General features: G+C 38.1%; 1 protein-coding gene across 3 annotated transcripts; it reads right to left on the bottom strand.

The window, feature by feature from the left end:
* Positions 1-1,711: 1,711 nt before the first annotated feature.
* On the bottom strand, positions 1,712-21,160 carry LOC137071386 (atos homolog protein B). Of its 3 annotated transcripts, none has more exons than XM_067439347.1 (11): positions 20,823-21,160; positions 14,885-15,042; positions 9,228-9,406; positions 8,446-8,627; positions 6,207-7,495; positions 4,327-4,385; positions 4,137-4,236; positions 3,730-3,888; positions 3,443-3,511; positions 3,103-3,290; positions 1,712-2,682 (listed from the first exon to the last, which is right to left on the bottom strand). In XM_067439347.1, the coding sequence occupies exons 5-11, from the start codon at positions 7,278-7,280 to the stop codon at positions 2,529-2,531; spliced, it is 1,803 nt and encodes a 600-aa protein (XP_067295448.1). In that variant the 5' UTR covers positions 7,281-7,495; positions 8,446-8,627; positions 9,228-9,406; positions 14,885-15,042; positions 20,823-21,160; the 3' UTR covers positions 1,712-2,528. The 3 variants fall into 3 exon arrangements, with proteins under 3 accessions (XP_067295448.1, XP_067295450.1, XP_067295449.1); XM_067439349.1 differs by having other exon boundaries at positions 8,450-8,627; XM_067439348.1 differs by lacking the exon at positions 20,823-21,160 and adding an exon at positions 15,437-15,969.
* Between the last annotated feature and the right edge of the window lie 666 nt (positions 21,161-21,826).

Genomic DNA, 21,826 nt, shown 5'->3' with positions numbered 1-21,826 from the left:
TTTGTATGTTTGTATTTTTTTTACTTTAAATGTGTTTAAGAGTACATGTTTATGACAGATCAAAAAAAATTGCCTGTTTATTTTTTTATTTAGCAGTATCCCTTCAAAAATATAACAAATTCATACAAATAACATCATAATTTCATAGCGATGCTGTAACTGTTTGAAATTAATTTACATGAAAATAAAGAAACCCATACTTAGTTTGTCCCAATAGTGGTGTCCTTTGCTGGCCACTAATTAATAAAGTTCAAAATAACCAAAATCAATTTTGGGTGATTGCATGGTATCTCTTTTATCTCAAGGTTTGTCTCACTTGCCTTAGCTGATGTGTGATGCTCAATAAAACAAGATTAAACATAATCCATTCTGCATGTTCTGGGAAAGTTATGACATACTGAAAGACAACAATCTCAAGAAATGAAGTCTGACGCCAATGTGATTATTTCCCCCTAGGTTGTGAGCAAAAGTAATGCCAGGATCAACAGAGAAGAGCCGAACAGTGAGTGCTTCACATTAAAAGAGAGCTGAAGAAGAACCTCTGCCTTAACTGAGCTATGTTTGGTAAAGAAGAAAATACACAAAGATCAGTAAGAGAGAAACAAGATCCTAAGTCATCTTATACTGTTTTAATGAATGTTCGTATCATTCCTTGTGCTTAAGGAAACACAGTCAGTGCTCAGACCTCTTGTGATTCGAATTTTGCAAAATAGCTAAACCAATTAGCAAATTTTTTATAATTGAATTTGAATTGAATTATAATTATTAAATGAATTTTACATAGTATAATTTAACCTTTTCTTCCAACCATAATGGAGTTTTTAAAACATATAGTGCCTTGTGAGGCCCTAGTGCTCAGGTTGTATTATATTTTATTATTTGCAATGCATGTTCAGCATGAAAAAATTATATTTGAAGTAATATTAGGAATATTAATTGTAGTAATAAAAAAACACGGCAATTTTGCTGCCTTACCATTGAATGACAAAAATAAATCAGTCTAAATCAGTTCTCTCTCTACTAATATAAACTATTTTCTAATATCTTAACCACAAATTAGTACAGTAACAGTTTCACAATAATAGAACCCCTCTCACCCTAAATTACCATTTTCATGTTATAGAAGGTGGTCTGCCAGAAGCTAGATATTTCACTTTATGTCATGTTAAATATGGATATTTTTCTTTCTTACACAAACTCATCGATAGGCTTCAGGAGGCCTTTATTAAACACCCAGAACATGTGGATTACATTTATAATGGATATGACTACACTTTTTTTGGGCTTCACATTTTGGCTGCCATTCGCTGCCATTATAATGCCTGGATTAGGCAGGACATTTTTTTAATATAACTCCAACTGTATTCGTCTGAAAGAAGAATGTCATGTACAACTAGGATGGCTTGAGGGTGCGTAAATCATGGGGTTATTTTAATTTTTGGCATCTTCTTGGCATGAAACGCTGGAGGTATTTTCACTTAATCTACACAAGCTTTTTTTTAAATTTATTTTAAATATATGTTGCAACTGAATGTATTTTATTGATCATACACAAAACATACAGGAGCAAACATTCGAGTATCCCATGACAAATTACGGTCAAACAATGGTTTCACCTGCAAGTCACAGAGTTTAATCCATTTTAAAATATACATAAACAACATTTTCTGATTTTAAATACCCCAAATTCCCTCCCATTCCCTCCCTCCCAATCTCCATCCCCTCTCACTTGGCAATTGTTTCCCTCCATCCTAGCAGAGAGGGCACCTACTACCTCCACAAAAATGAAATCACTCTAGTTGTGCAGCATATTGCTTCTTTTTTTAAGACATTTGCGAACATAAATACTACAGTTTGTTTTCTTCTCTGATGTTCAGAATAAGTTGAAACAGCAATGTCCTCCAATCTGCCCTTCCGAAACGAGAAAATGTCCAAAATACTATTTTCCTCTTTACAACCAGTGCAGATACTGAATGGATGTAATTTCAGTCCTCTGTTCTGCTGGTCTCTTTCTTTCTAGAACTTTCTTATCCCCCTCTAATGGGCAAGTTAACTGGTGGTGTCCATTGTTAAAACCTCCATTCGGGGGCTCAGAAGTCTCTTTTTCCCATTTGATTTTCCTCCCTACGTACTTGTTGGTCTCATTCATTACCTTTTTGTACATCAAATCTGTCCTCTTTAATCGAGGAAGTCCATATCTACCTATGGTTACCAACATTTTAGATCGGGTTGGCGGGCATGTTTACGACTGGTCCACAGTGGGCAGGTGCAGGCAGAGCGAAGGGCAAAGCTTAACTGTTTAACGGCACTAGAGGAAAACTCAATTTAGTCACAAGGCATGCATGTTACACACTCAGTTCTAGAGTTTGCCCTTGAGAGGGTGTGATATCTGTGTGTATGTACATACATCTGTCTGTGTATGCATGTATGAGTGCAAGTGTGTCTGTGTTCAAGTGTACAGGGGTCTCTTGTCTTGCAATCTTTATTAATGCAGATCTTCTGCCCCACTATAGCAGGGCATCACGATCTCACACTCTGGGGGAGTATTTGGGGTTTCTTGGCACCTCGGTGAAAGATTTCAGCTCGTAAGGAATCCCAGTGTCCACCTCGATGGACTTGCGGGAGAATAGCAGCCGGATATCATTGTGCAAGTAGATTTTCCCAGACTTGGAACTCTGGAATCTGAGATGTGGAAACACAGAGGAGAGGAAAAAACAGGTTCTCTTTAAATTTAATATATTAAATATAGTTAGTTTTAAACTAGCCCATATACGCAACTGTGTTCAACATACAGTAGATAATAAAAAATCTTTCTTGAGCACTAATAATCATATTAGAATGATTTCTAAAGGATAATGTGACACTAATGGCTGCTGAAAACGTTGCTTTGCCATCACAGGAATAAATTACATTTCAAAATATATTAAAATAGAAATTAGTTATTTGAAATAGTAATAATATTTCACAAAATCACTGTCTTTATTTTTGATCAAGTAAATGCATCCTTAGTGAGTAAAAGAGACTTAGTTCTTTCAAAAGCATTTTTTTTTTAAAACTACACCTAAACATTTGGACAATAGTGTACATCCTGTCGGCGTGTACCTGAGGTGTATCAAGTAGCAGAGAATCTTCTTCCTGTCAGACAAGGAGCTCTCCTGCCCCTCCACCTCATCCACAGGCACCAGGAAGATACGATGGCGCAAGAAGGTCATGTGATTAACGGGCATGTCCTCAAAATTATACGTCACCAAAAACATTTTAACCACAGTCTTATTGGGGTTAAATAAGGTCTGCAAAGAACAACAAAAAAGAAACATTTCAAACAAAGGATTTAAAAAACAACAAAAGGAAAAACATTAATTAAAAAAAAAAAAAGTACAAAATAAATATACATTTAAAAAAATCATAATAATAAATGGAAAGAAATAGAAAGAGAGCCCACCACTTGAATGGTCCCTGCTTTGGGTACGCTGTATCCTTTTTTCCCAAGTGGTTCTAGCAAGATCACTCCCTAAACATGGCAAATGAACATGGCTTTGAATAAGCATTTTACAAATGAGAATTCACATGTAAATGATGATTAAAAAAAAACTGATTTAGAATGATGAAAAACAAATCTCTGAATTAAATAGGCTAGGCGCATTCACATTTTAATACATGGGCATTTCATTTTACAGAAATAATCCTCTGAGATGAAAAGATGAAACACAAAAGGTAGCAAGTTATTACCAGGAAGGGAGAAGGGGCACTGTGCTCTGAGGTGTCATAGTAAGTCACTTGCACAGGTAAGGTGGCATGCTGTGGGCAATAGGAGCCGCTAGCCCCGATCTCAGCGGTGAAGCCCTCAATCCGCCCAGATGGAGTAAAACGGCCCTTCAGAATTGATTCCTTCATACAGATGCACACACAAAAACCAATTAATCACTGTTTTTATAGCTGGAGTACACTACACATCTCTAAATCTCAACATTTTAAAACACCATAAAACCGGGCATTACGATAAACAACGGAGGATCACATGCTACCAGATGTTCAAGTCATTCCAAACACAACAACCTTGTTACTCGGAAACGCATGACAAATGAAAACAGTATATGTTCTAAAATCAGTTCAAAATATCAAACATGTCTGTGTACCTCAAAGTTCCCAAGAAGAGGTCTGCTAATGGAGGCTAAAGAGGAGACTGAACTACAGGAGCGGCTGGTGTCTGTTCTGCGTCCACTGCGCAACTGTCGACTATAGAAGAAAGTAACACACAAATTTAAATGTTAATATAATGTAATAAAATAGAATTTGTCTTGAGACAAAATTTAAAAAAGGACTTACGATTTGAGTCGACTCCCTGCTTTGAGCCTTCTACTTGATCGCGAACAGTCTGTAGCAGTCTGAAAAGGAAGTTTGAAAAAGATGTTACAACTAGTGCCAAGTTTTACTTTGATAATCTGTTTAAGAAAAAAAGGCGTACGTCAGTACATAAGGCCACACTAATGTTGAGGTCCATTTTATGATCATATAAAAACAGGCTAGTGATAAACGCAACTAGATTTGAATATCTTCATGACAATCAACAACAACAAAAAAAAGTGAGTGATTGGAAAGATAATTCAAAAACGGAAAAGAACAGCCATTATGACATCAGAAATGACATAATACTTGGAATGCTGAACCATCTAATCTCAATGGGAGATTTTCAATGTTAAATTTCATACAAAATAAACAAAAAAGACTGCAAGTACTTACAGATGAAGATGTGTCCGCAATGTCACACATATGACAGTAGTCCATAATATCATTCTGATAATAGTTATTACATATTATTATTAAATATCAGCTACACTTAACTATAGATTGTGTATAAAACCTGTACATTTTAAGTCTGATCCTTCATTTCAGTCTCTCTCTTTGTTTCTCTATACGGTTTCTTTCTTTCTCTGTGTAATTGTCTCTTCGTTGGCTTGTTTCTATGATCATTTCTCTGTCCTTCACTTTCTCTTTTATTCTTCCCTTCTTCAGTCCTGAGCTCAGCCTTCGAGTACCAACACCGCCGTGATGAAAGTGACAGTATATGAGCCTCTGTAGTCCGTGCAACCCCTCTCACCCTAAATTCATTCATTCTGGAACTGAATTTGACCAGAACCTGTATGTGTTAGGTCAGGTGAGGCAGGTCTCACCTATTGAACAATGCCTCTGTCAATGGACTTTGTTCTGGAGTCCCAATGCTTATTGTACTGCAATGGAAAATTAGGCACATGTTCTAAAATCTCACTCCCAATATGTCTTTTATCCATCTGACTATTCACCTTTCATCATGACTGTCAGTAATGTGTAGTGTATTATTCCCGCCCCCTTCACACCTACGCATTACCTAGAAATGGTTTCTCCTAAAGCTAATCAGCACCTTCCCATTTCCTCTTCTATATTGTAATCATTCATAATGTGGAAACATCTCGCATGTTTTTTTTCCTCTTAAATTAAGGCCCTTTCACATGACTCATCTCACAATGTGCCACTTTCATCTTCTACATGAAAAGCATTGCAAACAAATCACAAAAGACTGATTAAAATTTGTTTTGGGAATCATTGGCTACACATTAAGTTAACCAACACAGAGTGGTCAAAAACTTTGAGAGTTGCATTACCAGAGCCCCTCCCCCAGGGGGAGTCTACAAGGTTAGCTCAAAAATGCATTATGTCCCAAATGGGAGACTAGAGACTTTTCTGTCCACGGAGGAGGGGCCTCAGTATGCTGAATGAACTGGATGTGTGTGGAAACATAGTAAGCTCATATCTGCCATGACGTGCATATTATATATACATACATACATTATGCAACAGTAAATTGGTGCCTGATTATGCATTGCATTTCACATTGACTTAATCCTTGCTGGGAAAAAATATATTAATTTCTTTAAAAACATATCCCAAACTTTTGAATGGTAGTGTATATTTGAAGTCATCTACAAAATAATTTTGTGTATACGAGAAGCAAAAAAGGATTAGTCTAATGGCACATCAAATTCATTTCTATGGTCGCCGTTACTGGTACCCGATTTGTTCGTTTTAAAGATGTAAGGGTATTTATATAATTGGTTCACCAGGCTCAAGTCATCTAAGCTGGTGGTTAAAATTCAAATTTGTATATCTAGCTACATTGTAAAGTCATGTGGAAGGGCCTTCAGTTTAATTTCTAGGTATTTCCATCTCACCTTGGTGCGCTCTCTTGCTGAGGGTAGTAGGTGATTCCAGAAGGGTGCACCCTTGGCATCAGTGCTGCGACAGGATGCTAATCCGAGCCCCGGTGCCAACAGTGCCAGCCGACTGCGTTTTGATGTAGATGGACCCTCATCCTCTGAGCAGGACTCTCCTGTATCACTGGAGGACAGAAGTCTTTTCTTCACTGGGCAGGAATTGGATGATCCTGATATCTGACTATTTGCTTCCACTGTTTTCTCCAGAGAACTCAGTCCATTAGAGGAGGAGAAGTTCTTTGTCTCTGATGGAGGAGGAGAAGATTCGAAAGTTGTCCCCCATTTGACAGCCTCAGCGGGTGTTGAAAACGGGACAGGTGCCCAACTGCTATCTGTGGCGCACAACGTACTCTTGACGTCCACAGAGTTATGGCCTTCGTTCTGAGGCTCTTCGCTGGAGCCAGCCGGGAGGTTTCCTGCTGTGGAGGCCTCGGTCCTGGGAGTAAGGGTAGGAGGACTTCCCTCGCATTGGCCCCAGGTGGAGTGAGGGCCTTGGGGGTCAACCATTGGAGGAGATTTTGGGGACAGCGGGGAGAAGGCGTCTGGGACGGGCCTGTCATGGTTGTGCTGGGCTGGGCGGCGACCAGGAATTGGTGGATGTGAAGGGGAAAGGGGAGGTGACCTAGGGATTTCTGAGTCTCTGTGCTCAAGGAACGAGTTGTAAAAAAGTGGTTCCACCCCAGACCCACACAGCACCTCACCATCGGACTCATCGTCATCATCATCATCCTGTTGGAAAAGACGCTTGTGAGCGACAGGGACCTGCGTCCCCTCCAGACTACGTTTCATGCCTACTCTAATAGGTCGCAGAGTCTCTTGATTTTCCCCAAAACCACCTCTTTGTGAGAGGATTGACAGCTGGTAGACCTTCTGCAGTCTTATCTCTTCTTCTCCAAAAGGTCTGGGAACTACTCTACGTACTCCAGGTTCAGGGCTCTCACTCTGAGTGCTAGGCAGAGGCAGATCGCCATCCTGGGCTGGAAGCTCTACGGCAGGCTCTTTACGAGCCAGTTCCACGTGGATGTGACGCATAGTGACTTTGCTTTTGCTCGGTGATTGTTTCAAGGGAAGTTGTGCAGTGTTAAATAATAAAGACACAAACTCTAGAGAGTTCTAGAATGTCCGAACAAGTGCAACAAGGCTGTGAAAATGAAAGTAAGCTTCCCGTCTAGATGGATGGAAGGCTGTAGTTTCCAGGGGTCAGTTATGCAGTTAGCACAAGCTGATTTCCACAGTGCACACAGCTTCTGAAGTACAACAAACAGGTATAAAAGCATAAGCAAATTGATATGAAACGCATAACACACACACACACACACACACACACACACACACACACACACACACACACACACACACACACACACACACACACACACACACACACACACACACACACACACACACACACACACACACACAAAAAAAAACACTAAAATAACCATATTCATGTAATTTTAGTCATAATCAAGCGTTTACATGTTTAGTTTTTACCTACTGATGTATTATTTCAGTTCAAATTATTCAGGTTTACACCACCCCTTTCCATCCAATAGATTTCATTTGGATTTAAAATTTTGAACATTTTGTTGGATTGAACAACACAGCCATGTAAAAATTTACATATTTTTCCCGATATAGACATCTCTGATGATAAAGAATAAAATAAAAAAACTTGTATGTTAGTATGCAAGGCAGATGTTGATTCGGTAACCGGTCTGATCGATTCATTTAACTGATTCAAAATGGAAATTTGTGTTTTTGAATTATTCATTAAAATAACCAATTAATTCAATCAGGGTTCAGATAGTACAATATGCACTGTATGGTTTTGATTAACTAAAAATAACTGGTTCGTGAGATTATGAGTCAACTTTAGGAAACAGACTACATTGGTGTTGTTGTGTGCCTCTGATTCACTAAAACAAAGAACTGGCATATATGCATAATTTGTGAATCAGACTGCAAATGGACACGATTTATGTTTGTTTTTGCTAGTAGTCCGCAAGGACAATGCAACGAAAAAAATGTTTCTTGCCATTCTTTCCTGGCACACAGGCTTTTTATCTCAATCAATCTGCAAAGTTGCATTCACAACTTATTTTGCCGATTCTGCATTGAGTGTCTCTGCTATAAATGAGTGCAGAAAACACTGTCATAAAATATATTAATGTGTGTGAATGATCATTTTCCTAACCTACGTGCCTGTTGGTGCCTACAGCTTAGCTGTAGGCCCTTCCACATCCACCCCTGCAGATTCTGAGTTGTGTTGACCCTTGAATCTTGACCCTGTCCTTAGCCCCTGAATTCGGCCATCTCCAACACTGCCCCTCTGATGCAAAAACAGCATTCCCAGGCACACAGGCAGCTAACAGGGGCCTGACAAAATAGAATTAGCAAGAGAAAATGACAGATAAACAATCCAGTTTATATATAGACATTACACACAAAATGAATAAACTTTTGGACATAATTCATGTGCTGCACTGAAGAGAAATTGTTAATTAGGTTTTAACACACTCAGGGAACATCTGACATTAGGACTGCTAATTAGGACAACAGATCAAGCATGCCAAACAATTACTTGGTTATCAGTAATCATAGGCGAAATATTCCTACTGTCAGTCCAAGTCTGTTTATTTGTGTATCCGATTGGAATCGGTCCACACTGTGCATCATAACTGTTCAGATCCCCATTTTTTTCTGCAACGAATTTGAGCATGTTTCCAACAACAACGTCTGACGTTTATGTTTTATGTGGCATGAGAACTTCTAGTAAACATAGGCAGAAAAGCTACGGCAAATTTGATAAATGCATGCAGGCTAAAATTGTTTAATATCATTTGAATAGGATTTCAATCCACATTTGAATGTAGCTTGAAACGGATTCGTAAAAAAACCTAAACAATTGTTTGCTGTTCACTTGCTAAATATGATCGTATTTTATTTGGTTATAGTATGTGTGTATGGTTTACTTACCAAGGGCAGAGCGTCAGTGAGGTGGGAGGGGGCTTGCAGAACGTGCCAATGAATAAGTAAAATCCCTCCTAAAGCTCCACCCAGATAAGGCCAGCGGCCAATCACGCCTCCCCTTGGCTCCTGAAAGGAGTGGACTGCTCAGCGGCTGCATCCTGAGCCAGGCATTCCAGAGACACAACCTGTCAGAGAACAATGGTTAAATCGACAACAAATCGACTTCATCAAATCAGTAACCATGCCACAGTTCAACCTGCACGTGATCCGAGTTAGCCATAAACAGGATTTTAAAGTCAAGTTTTCTGGTAAATTGCCATGACAACATGCGCTGATGAGGTGAGATATCAAAGCTCAAACGGATCAGTCATCTGCTAGCTTTTAATTACAAAAGACTGATCAATAAATAAAACAAACTAATCACACTAACAGGGAACAGACACAGCGAGCAATCATATGACCCACTACACTAATTTTATGCCATCTGATCAGGACACATGCTTGAACAGACTGTGTTCTACATTGCTCTGACTGGCTCTCTGTCTCTAGAGCTCAGGCTTGTTTGGAATCAAGACTGGCAGACAAAACACAGAGACGCACAACAGAACCTTTGTACTGTCTTGCATCAGAGAACGAGCAGTCCAGCTCATTAAAAAGACGAAAACAGGAACATACAATCACTAACATACCAGTCCTAAGTAATAGCTTTTGGAAAAACATGATATAAGTAAGCATTATCTACTGAAGCTTAGCTAAATGTAAATAATAATAGTCTGAATGCACACTAGCTGAAGGAATCATGTTCTTCTCCCTTTTTTAATATATTCAATATAAAAAGAACATAGAGGGCTGTGCATTAAAGGGACAGTTCATCAAAAAAATGTAATTCCGTAACTTAATTACACTCATGTTGTTCCGACCTGTGTGACTGATCTGTATGACTTCCATCTGTGGAACACAACGTTTCAGATTTTTCATTTTTGGATGAACTATTCATTTAAGGTCAAAAGTGTGCCATTATTTTACACCACTGTCTCGTGATCATATATCTGTATGGTTAAGCTGTTTTCAAATTAGCGCATAGTACATCACATCCAAAGGGGGGAGAGAATGGCAAATCCTCTGCATTATGAAAATCATAATATGCTTGTCAGTTGAAGGCACTAAAATCATGAAAGCTAATGAAGTCATGAATACAAGAGAGCTCAACATCATTGAGCGTAGTTTCAGGCACCATTCTTTCTTTTAATCAAAGATATCTTTTTCTAAATGTTCGCCTCTTGAGCGCTGAATATTACTTTACTTCACTAGCAAATGTAAACTCATCTTCCCCTCCCTCCAACAATCTGTGATTGGCTTAAACAGTACTAATAGCCTATTGACTGGCTGTCACAGTCAGGCTACATATCAAAATCAAGTTTTTCACACTTAAAAAAATATTTCTGAAAATGTGTTGCTTATCATGTACTGCATGTGAGTGATTGTAATGTAGCCTATGTGTGACTTTTTTTCTTATTCCCCACAAAAACACCAAAAAAATTGGTTGGACCAGCCATGAATATGCCACCCTGACTTTCATGTAGCCTTGGGTACTGTTTCACACACCAAATACACCATTTTTTATTATTACTTACTATGATACACTTATTTAATATTGAAAATAGTTAGCTGATTAAAGGGGTAGTTTACCCAAAAATGAAAATTTGATGTTTATCTGCTTACCCCCAGGGCATCCAAGATGTAGATGTGTTTGTTTCTTCAGTAGAACACAAATTAAGATTTTTAACTCAGTTCTTTAACAACCATTCCTCGTATAATGCATGTCAATGGGACCCCATTGACATGCATTATACGAGCAACGGTTGGAGTTAAAAATCTTAATTTGTGTTCTAATGAAGAAACAAACACATCTACATCTTGGATGCCCTGAGGGTAAGCAGATAAACATCAAATTTTCATTTTTGGGTAAACTACCCCTTTAATATGTATGCAGACATTATAAATGTCTCTCTTCAACACCTGCTGAATAAAAGTTAATTTCTTTCAAAAGCAAAAAAATAAAAATAATAATCTTACTGACAGTAAACTTTTGAACATTCGTGTGCGACACACATCTTGCGATGCACTGAGCACCATCTAATGAAACTCAAGCATGTCAGTATGATGGCTATAAATGCACAAAATATGAAAAGACAGAATGTTGAGGATTTGGCCTTTATAAGAGAAGCATTTGCATTAAACTGCTTGAATGAAGTGTTCAGTGGCCTCTCAAGGGAGGAGCTTACACTCTAAAGAAAGTCTGTTAATATGAAGGAATGTTCTGTATTGATTTGTATATATTTTATTTTATATAAATTATCTGACACAGATATTTTACACATGTTTTGAATTACACATTGCAATGTGTTGGGTTTTAGGGTTAACAGATAATATCCTGGCAGAAAAATTACCAGTACTTTTTCTGTTTCTCTATGGTTTTTTTTTTCTTACTGCGTATCTTAGTTTGCGGCAGTATGTTCCAGAGTGTCTTTGAGTTCACTGGCAAAATATAGGCCTCAAAATAGTGGCCTATGTGGCCAGTATAATAAGAGAGATACATGGAGAAGGAGAAAGTGTGTTGTGCCACATTACTGTTTTTGTAGTGTCACACAGCTTAATGCTTTAACTTTAAATGTGTACAAAAGGCATGGAGTTAAGGGTATTTTAGGCATTGCTATGTTAAACAGCTAATGGGGGAGACCTCAAAGTGACATAAGATCTAAAATAACATTCAAAAGGTCCAGCCGTACGTAGAGGACACCTAAAAACAATATCTGTAACCCAACAGAATTCCAGGACCAGATGAAAAATAAAAAAAATAAAAAAATAAAAATAAGATATGAAACCACTGTAACTAACTGAAAGCACAACAGACAAATTACACTAAAAGTTTTGGTTCAGCAAGATTTGTCAGTAAGAAATGAATACTTTTAAAGTTTGCACAAAAATATTAAGCAGCGTAACTGTTTCAACGAATGAATTAGAATGGATTCTGAACGATCATGTGACACTGCAGCAGACTTCTTTCAATACATTAAAAAAAGCATAGTTTGAATGATAGTATAGAGTTTTGAGAAATGTGGGTTATACAAAAGTCTTTTTTTTTTTTTTTTTGCCAAGTGGTAGTCTGTTACACATGATGTAAGAGTGTGCTGTGAATCTTTCAGCTCAGCATGAATAGAACCCTGAACCCCAGGTCAAATACAGCTGACAAGACACACACCAGCTAGCACGCTGGTATTAAACACCAACATGTTGCTCAGAGGGTAGGATGAGACATTTAAAGTGTGTTTATTCTAAGCAAATGATGCCAGTGATATGGTTACACCCTTTTATATATGCAATGAACACTTCAGCTGTGCAATAAAATGCTCTACTTTTTTTTTGACATAAACTAAATGTTACCAGTAATTAATGAATGTCAAAGGCTGCATAATTTCCTTATCAGCTCTTGATATGGGTGTCTCACGCAATCTACAAATCCAGATACGGTAAACCCATTGAATTAATTGTTGTCCAGGTTATATTAGCAAATCAATGGCACACTGAGAGTTAAGTTCATCCACACTGCCTGTTCAAGAAAAAAGCAAGAATGTTCATCCCCACCCCCAGAGAATTCAATACGGAGCAGAAGAAAATAGATAGGGAAACCAAACAACGGACTAGCTTGGGCAGCTGTCAGCTTTATGGTGTTTTACTGGTTACTTGGTATCATTTAGGAAAAAGAAGTTAGTCAATAATTAGTCAAATCAGTTGTATTCATAATGCCTTTCATAATAAAGCTTGTTTCAATGCAGCTTTGCAGAAAACTGTGTCTTAATGTCCTTAGTGAGAAAATGAGCCCCTTAAAACCCTCTTAAGATGATTAGAAGAAAATTAAGAACAACTTTACTTTATATAGCCGAATCACAATGCAATGGAAGACATCTGTGTTCTTCTTTAGCTATTGGAATTTTTGAATGCATAGCTGCGCATCTGTTTATGATGATTATGAAGTGGTAGCTGATGGCTATTGAATAAAGCAAAAATATTTCCTTCCTTCACATTCCAGCCTCTCGGTTTCAGGAACATGGGAACAACATGGATAAAAGACTGAAAATATCAAAAATTACATCGGAGCTTCAGTTTCAAACATTGTTTCCATGGTTGACCTCTGAGACCAAACAACATTCTGGGAATTCTTCTTCATTATTACCCAAGCTTTATTATTACACAAGTCATTTTCCCTATAGAGCCACTCTGGAGCTTGTTTATCATAGGCATGATCCTAATATAGCTAGATTTGCACTATATTGTGTAAAATACAGCTGAAAAAGTTGCTGACTGAATTAAGGCACACATATTGCACAGGTGTTGTTACTTAAACAATAAATTCGTTCTCACCATGCATGTGAGAGAGTGAGTCACCGAGAAAGAACAAATCATAGGCGATAGTGTAGCCCTCTACCCTTAAGCTATACAGTGATGATGTGTGCAGCCTTGAGGTTTCTGCAAAACACCTGGCTCTTATGACGGAGGAAGTCACTAAATGTCATGAACTACAGCAGGAACAAAGTCTCACAAGCACACCTCGGACTAAGCTTATCTCTCTGCAACTAAAAGCCTGTCAGCAAAACCAATGGCTGAAATATTATCTTTAGACACGGCACGGGTCATGATGTCATATCTGTCAATGCACAAATGAGTCAATGACAAGACAGAAAGAAAAAGGATGAGACAGCTTTTTTTTCTCCCCAAACTACTTCCTTTTTTTTTCCAATTTCAACCACCCATGTTCATAAATGGGTGGTTGACAAATGACATGCAACAAAATAAACATTTAAGGTTAAAATCCACATTACATTTTAGAAGCATAATTTTAGGTGCTTAGTCACCATTTCTTTGAAGTTATCCACCATTTGCGCAATATTCAATGTAGTCCATAAAACGTAAATGTGTCATACTGCAGGATATTGATACCACTACAAAAAAATGGTCAATGACCCATAAATAAACTTAATAACATTTTTATGAAGGGAAGGGTGCAATTTATGCGCTTTAACAGTTTTTTCACCATGTTAATGTTTTTAGCTAATTTGCAGTTAATTCGAACAGTCCTTCACAGAGAAAAGGGGTGTCAAAATTGTACCTTTAGGGGTACAACAGCTTGTAGCTGGGGCAGTACCCTTAAAAGGACATCATTGTACCTTTTTTTTACTCCTAAAAGGTGCATATTTTTTAAAGTACAAATATATTCTAAATGTAGCCTCTCAATTAAAACAAAAGGCATACAAACTAATTATATAAGCTACAAATAATATTTTTGTTGGAGAAAAAAAATGTCACTTAAAACAAATGTCAATGACTCGAACAATCTCAAAAATGTATATAATTAGGGTTCTTTAGCTGAGTTTTCACTATTTTTACAGCTTGTAGCTAGTTTTATTTAAATATCCTTTGGTGTGACAAATTAACTTTTTTAACAAGTAACCTCTCAATTAGTACTTGGTCATAAAAAACACATGTACAGTACTTGTAGAAGATGTACAATAGTTTTAGATGAAGTATGCCATGTCAAACAGCTGTCACCGCTTGACATGTTTACATCAACCACCCACAAACACACTACAAACCTCCTGACTCACCTCTCTAGGAACTCCTGCCCTTTCCCCCTCGTCTGTTTCTCCGTCCTCTCTGTCGGTTCTCTAAAGTTGTGGTTGTTCTTCCTTCAAGACTATGAGGAGTTGAAAGGTGACTTGCATGGAATGATGAGGGAGTGCAGGCCTTTCTTTCTGTTCCTCCCCTGAGAGGAGTGAGAATGAGAGAGACAAGACTTTAGTCCAATTAAGGTTTCTTGTTCAAGCAGTCTGTAAAGGCACATCTCGGTGTTTATGCTCTCTCTGCACTGCTATTCTGGTATGCCCAACTGTGAATCTCTCTTTCCACCCTCCCGAACTCCCCCTCTCTCTCCCTCTTTCAATAACTCACACACAAAACCTCTCTCAGGCTCCCTTTGGCACATGCATATAAACTCTGTAAACCCCCCCACCACTTTTCACTTCCAACTCCCCCCGCCACCATCTCACACACATCATTTCCCCCCTCAAATAACTTCAGCACAATGAAAGCAGCTTTGGTATACCGCCTTTAGTCCCCCCTCCCTTCTAGTGCTCTCTCTTTCTTGCTAAATTTCTCACCACTTGTTCCTCTCTCTCTCTCTCGCACTCCTCTGCTTTGCCTTTCAGCCTACTTCCTCTCAGCTGGTTACTGAAGGCGTGCTCGCTTGCTCAGTCAGCACACAACTCATGTAAGAGTAAGGCTGTGCTTTCGTTTGATTGGTCAGAGGGAGAGGGATCAGATGCCATAGTGACTGTCCTGATAGGTGTAAAAGGTGAAGGGAAACCTCAAAAGTCCCGCCCACCTGTTCTGCTTGTTTTGCAGAGGCAATGTATTCCCTGATAGAGCTTCAGTGAGTTATTGTGTGCATTAGTGCCAGCTTGTGTATATATTGTGTGTGCGCTTGTCTAATAGAGGCATTCCAGAGGAACACGAACACGTTACTTAGGAGGCAAACATGCCAGTGAAGAAGATCACATTATTTTCTGTGATAACTTTAAAAGTTTTGGCTCAGAAAGACTTTACTTTTATTCAGCAGGGACACATTAAACTGATAAAAGTGGGAAAAAAGACATACGATTTTCTAATAATGCTGTCCCTTTGGACTTTTTTTTCCATCAAAGAAACCTGAAGAAAAGAATGATTGTTTCCAAAAAGATATTAAGCATTGATAATAATAAGAAATATTTCTCGAGCACCAAATCTTTATTATTCATAACATCATAATTTCTGAAAATACAGTTGCCATCAATAAGTTTATTTTTTTAAATAGTTTAAAATATAAAACATTATCTGTTTTTACTGCATTTTTCCTCAAATAAATGCAGCTTTTTAGAGCATAAGAAACTAATTAGTGAACACAAATATAAGCACAGTTAAGCATTCAAACAAATACATAAGAGTATGCTAATATTCTTTACTCAAATACATTTAAAAAGGGAAAAGACAAGAAAAAAAAAATGCAGAGCAAAAAGGGGAAGTGCACAGCTGAGCGGATACGTCTATGCATGAAAGTGTGTTATCTGCCCTTGCACAGAAACAGAGATTCTGATGGGCGTGAAGGGACGGGTGTGTATTTGTGTGTATGTTTGGGTAAATGTGTCTGCAGGCAACATGCCACATACCTCTTTCAAATGCATGCACATCTTCCAAATAAGGAGAGGTAATTCCGCATGCACTTAAACAAAAGCTTTAGCACATAAAGACAGATTAATTTTATCTCTTTAGATGCAGCGACTGAGGTAGAGGTGGTGGTGTGGAGAGCTTATGCTCAGAGGGTTGAGGGTTATCTTGCGTGTGGGTGTAAAATGGGAAACATGTTTATAGTTGTGTTATGCTAGTCACACGGCGGAGTTCTAATGTCTTGCACTGGTTGTGATGTCTAGTGAGCTTAAATTGAAAACATGCCCTGCAGAGACACTTCTCCTTTAAGACCTCATGTTCCATACCTATATTAGGAATGCCTGGGGGCGTGGCTTGAGACATGAGCCAGCCCTCAGCTGGCCTCTGAGAATTCAGAAATACAGAGTGAAGCACAACTACACACAAGTACAAACGTGCACTAAATATACACAAAGATGTGTATACATACACTTACGTGGTGCTTCAGCATAGATTTGGTGTATGATGCTGACAAAACAAAACTCTGTTTCAAACACTTTCTCGGCAGCTATGCTGAATCTGGGCTGGGATAGGGATAGACCGGTCTATAAGGGACTGTTAAAGCGTCTTATAGTGCTTTAAAATTGTATCCCTTCCTCCATGTCTGCGAGTGTCCATATCCATTTTTAGTCACACAAACTCAAGCTGTCAAATTTGATGGAATACCTTTATAATGTTTAAAAATATTTATATTTCAAAAAAAAAAAAAAAAAAAAAAATCAACTTTCCATTCATTAAAGAATTCTGGGGGAAACTACGCTGTAGTGACTACGCTGATAATAAGAAGTGCTTCTTGAGCTATTTTTATAATATGCTTTTTTATCATATATTTTGTAATATTTTTAATTATAAAAAATCTAATCTAACTGTTTGAACGAGTGTTGTTTACAGTAAGAAGTTGAGCAGCTAAATAATAGCATATTATTTACATAATATAATAGCATCAGTCTGGTGGGACTTCTGGTTTAAAGTGCTATTATTTGACTTGGTTGTAATGTTTTAAACAAGAAGTCCACATGCAAGGCAAATAACAGCAATTGTAACCAGAACTGAGGTCCCACCAGACTGACGCTATTATAGTCATCTGCTTTACTTCCTGTTTTCCACTTCAATGAGCCAAGTGAGAAAACACAAAAGGTGCAATCCTGTGCTCTCTGCACTGATGTAAATACACAGGATGTGATTTCTGCTAGTCACACCTTCATTACACTTTCTTATACACTTTAATCACTATTAATATGTTGCAAAGAGTAAGAGAAAGAGACTCTTGAATGTGCTCTAGAAAAAAAGCAGAATGTTCCAGAAGAAAAAGGTGTCTTTACAGCTATTGAGAGCAATGGTATGGCAATGTGGCACTCAAAATCACAATCTTTGAATGATGTGTGCGTGTTACACATCTTTATAACAAACCATATGCCAGAGTATGCAAGCTATAAATAGATCAATACAATTATGCTACCTAACAAAAGGCACAAACACAATCAGGCCTTTAATGAGGAATCAGCTGTGGAAGTCTGTATATGTCGCTACAATAACAAAAACATAGCTGACGCTAGATATTAAAGCTAGTCCCACCGTAGAGATTAGCAGCTGACACTGATGAACGAGGACGGTAACTAACATGCCCTTGGTAATACGCTTTCCAAGGTGGGGGTTGTGGGTGACAAATTTACTCCTCTGAAACAGAGTAAGGGCGTAATTAGAGAAAGGGAATAGATGGCAGAAGGTGGATTTGAGGGCAAAGGTGAAATGAAACTGCAGAGAAAAAGGGAGCTGGGATATGACCAAGATATGGTATTGTGTTTTCTAATACAAAGAGTATATATAGCTAACCTGCAATTAGCCTAGCAAAAACAAAGTACTATATAAAATACAGGACATACATCTTAGGCATTGCTAAAAATATCCTGTTGTGTGGCAATATACACACATTTGATTTGCTCTTATCTTTAGAGAAACACTATGTACCTTGACTTAAATACCTTAAATATCTACATACATTTTACATATAAGCTACAGCCTGTGGCAACTATCACACTACTGCTAATTCTTAAAATTAAGAGGCTAGTCATGTTTAAATAAATGATCAACCGCTTAGCAGGCTAAGGCCTTGTTTTTAAGCTGGCTTGCTTGTATCAGACCTGTGCACATGCTCACACTTAACCCTGTGATACTGATCTGAGAAACATTTCTATTATTGAAAAATCCTTATCCAAGTCACCAGTAGAGGTGACCAGTAGTGGGTTTGGCTATCATGATTAAACACCCATGGCATCTCTAGGGCTATTTAAAGAGGTTAAGGTATATAATGTTTCTCTAAAGATGACAGCAAATCAAATGTGCATGTATAAATGCATTGGAAGAAGTATTGACTAAGATTATTCGAACTGTAACCAATTCAAAACGCACCGCTATGGTGTTCTGACAGGGTTGCTAAGGTGTTCTAATAGTTAGTTGCCATGGCAATTAGTTTACCTTTTTATCTAATATTATATTTTTATTTGATCTTTATTTCAATTAAGAATTGTTAACAGTTAACCATTGTTAAACCTGTTAACAGTTAACAATAACAACATTGTTCTTATGTGATTGCTAGGTCATTTCTAGGCGGTTCATAACTGCCTCAAATTAAGAGAGCGCACTTTTAAAACAGTTCCCTCAATATGGCTTATGTCTTTTTATCAGTGGAAATACAGGGGATTATTTCACTTATCCTGAACCGAGCAAAATTATAAATCAAATCACAGAACTTTGATACTTAACTCTGTTAACACAACACTGTTTTCAACTACAAACTGGACATTTTGGACATTCATTTACACGATAACTGCATTTTGAGGGCCTGAAAATGCAAACTTTTGAAAATGGGATTCAACACCGTTATTGTCTCTGTGTAAACTACATAAACACAGATCTACGCATGCTTATTACGGGTTCAGTGTCTAATAATGCCCTGAATCCCAAGAAAGAAGACCAGTGCTACTGGACCCGCACCACCCTCACTCACATCAAGATGAGAGAAAGAGAATCCATTGCATTGCATTTAGGGAAGACGTTGAATTGAAACCCCTCATTCAACATTTACACGTATCGGTTGCAGAAAAGGCCTTAACGACACATGCTAAGCCACCTCATACCGAATAAACATCTCTAACACGCATTTGCTTCCTACACCAGCTTGACAAGCTTATCTTCCGATTTGCTGCAGCTATTCCTACCATGCATTTCCCTCACTAACCCAGTGATGTAATACATACTTCTGCTGACGGGCACACAGAAAGAGGTCACAGAGCAAGGGCATTAAGGAGCCGTTCTGATATTATTCAGACTTTAAAAAGGTGATAAAGGTCACATTCTACCTGCAGCTCTTTTGGGACATGTGAGCTCTTTACAGAGAGAAAGAGCCCACTCGGGGTAACTGCTGATAAACCTCTTTTCTTCTTCTTTTTTTTTGGACAATAGAAATCACTCTGCAGCTTTCCATTGTGCCTTTCTATTGACGTCCTGTCTGGCATCAGTAATGAGCAGGATGGATTCCTGCCCCTTACATATTCTGCAACCTGTGCGCGCACCCACCCACTGCCAAAACTCTGACGCTGAATTATGGCTTTCTCTAATGAATCTAATAATTAGGACACAAGGACAACATGACATCCCCGTAGTGTTTAGTCAACAGCAGTCGATTGTGAATCATACAGGAAACCTTTTCTCAAATAAACTCTGTCACCAAGGCATGAATCATATGGGCCCATGGCTAGGGGTGTAACACTACAGAAACAGAATCATGCACAATTCAAAGCACAAAGAATGTAATACATGTATTTTTTAAAGACAAGAAATAAAGAAATAAAAAACTAAAGGATAAAGAAGGTGAGGCATGTGCCTTATGGACTGATGAAAGTTGCCTTCAGTGGATGAAATGGCATGAATCAGACAAAGCAGAAACGCCCCCCTGCGCATGAACATACAGCAGCCCCTGTATGCATTGTGTGTGCAGACTGTGATCAATCAGCCATTATCAAGCACGTGAGATCATTTCATATACAATAGGTGGAAAATACCAAGGAAATCTTTATATCCTACCGGGGATCATTTCACCTTAGATTTAATTAAAGAGTTTAGATTAATAAGGTGTATATACATGATTGATTAGTGAGACTACTGAGGTAACTTACACATTAAGAATTCATCCTTCGTCATTACAATCTAAGATCCTTCGCATATGGTGAAATGAGTCTGATCTAAATATATAAATGGTGAATTGAGAGTGATCTAAAGGAGGATGGCAGCACAAAGAGAACTCACCCACAGCAAACATACAACGATGACAATGACAAGGACTGCAGCAGTCAGCAAACCAACATTCCCATCATATCTGGAGAAAGAGTTTGATGCTATTTTTGACAGCATGCAGGATCTCAAGATCTTCAGTGTAATCGACGTCAAACTATCTGCGTTGAAATCCCACAGTGTAACGAAGATATAGCTGACCGATGAGGATACAGGATCCTGGTTTCCAAATGTCGACAAAGCTGTTTTTATTGCCTTTCTTCTCCTTTCCACGTCCTATGCCAACGGGCCTCTGCTATTTTCTGCTTGGCTCTTGGTCCAAAGCCCTCGCCCATGAAATCATTCTGTCCCTTTAAAAGCAATACTTCCGGGATTTGCTAAAAAATAACTAGGAGGAGGGACGTTCGAACAGCTGAAGGGCTGTCATTTAAGCGATTGGTCGCTTTCTCGTCCCCGGACCAGTAACATTTGAGTACTAATGCGATTTTTGAATATATTTGAATAACAGTAATATATTTCGACGAAATAGATTCTTATTGGTTCCGTGTCAGGCAACGTCTTATCAAGCCACGCCCCGTACACGTGCTAGTTCCTTTTACTCCGCTTTGGTGAAGAAACGTATAGATAACGACAGGACAAATGTTTGTGTCTATGTAACGATGAACTTTTAATATATATATTTTTTATTGATTAATTCACTTTATTTTATTTTTATTTTAGAATATTTTAAAGTCAAAACGTGCCGTTATGTACACACCTCAAATAATTAGAAATTCCTCCAGTGTTCAAATTATAGTCAAGAGGAACGTTTTTGTCATATGGGAATGGTTTGTAATGATAACAATAATCAGACTAACAACACAAAAATAATACTTTCAGTTCTTTGTGTGTGTGTGTGTGTGTGTGTGTGTGTGTGTGTGTGTGTGTGTGTGTGTGTGTGTGTGTGTGTCAAAAGTCGACTTAAATTATAAGCCATGCAATCTAAATCCATCAGAACTGTAGAAATATTTAAATAACAA

Source organism: Pseudorasbora parva, chromosome 3, assembly GCF_024679245.1.
Source record: "Pseudorasbora parva isolate DD20220531a chromosome 3, ASM2467924v1, whole genome shotgun sequence".
NCBI lineage: Eukaryota > Metazoa > Chordata > Actinopteri > Cypriniformes > Gobionidae > Pseudorasbora > Pseudorasbora parva.
The sequence above is the reverse complement of the archived record's forward strand: the minus strand, read 5'-3'. Positions and strand labels throughout refer to the sequence as shown.

What these genes read in the sequence shown, in the direction of transcription:
- LOC137071386 (XM_067439347.1), bottom strand. Translation starts at nt 7,280, where the DNA reads ATGCGTCACATCCACGTGGAACTGGCTCGTAAAGAGCCTGCCGTAGAG. An exon ending in GCAGGGAGTCGACTCAAATC is followed by an intron (nt 4,237 to 4,326) that starts GTAAGTCCTTTT and finishes TTTCTTCTATAG; the next exon opens with TCGACAGTTGCGCAGTGGAC. An exon ending in TGCTACTTGATACACCTCAG is followed by an intron (nt 2,683 to 3,102) that starts GTACACGCCGAC and finishes TCCACATCTCAG; the next exon opens with ATTCCAGAGTTCCAAGTCTG.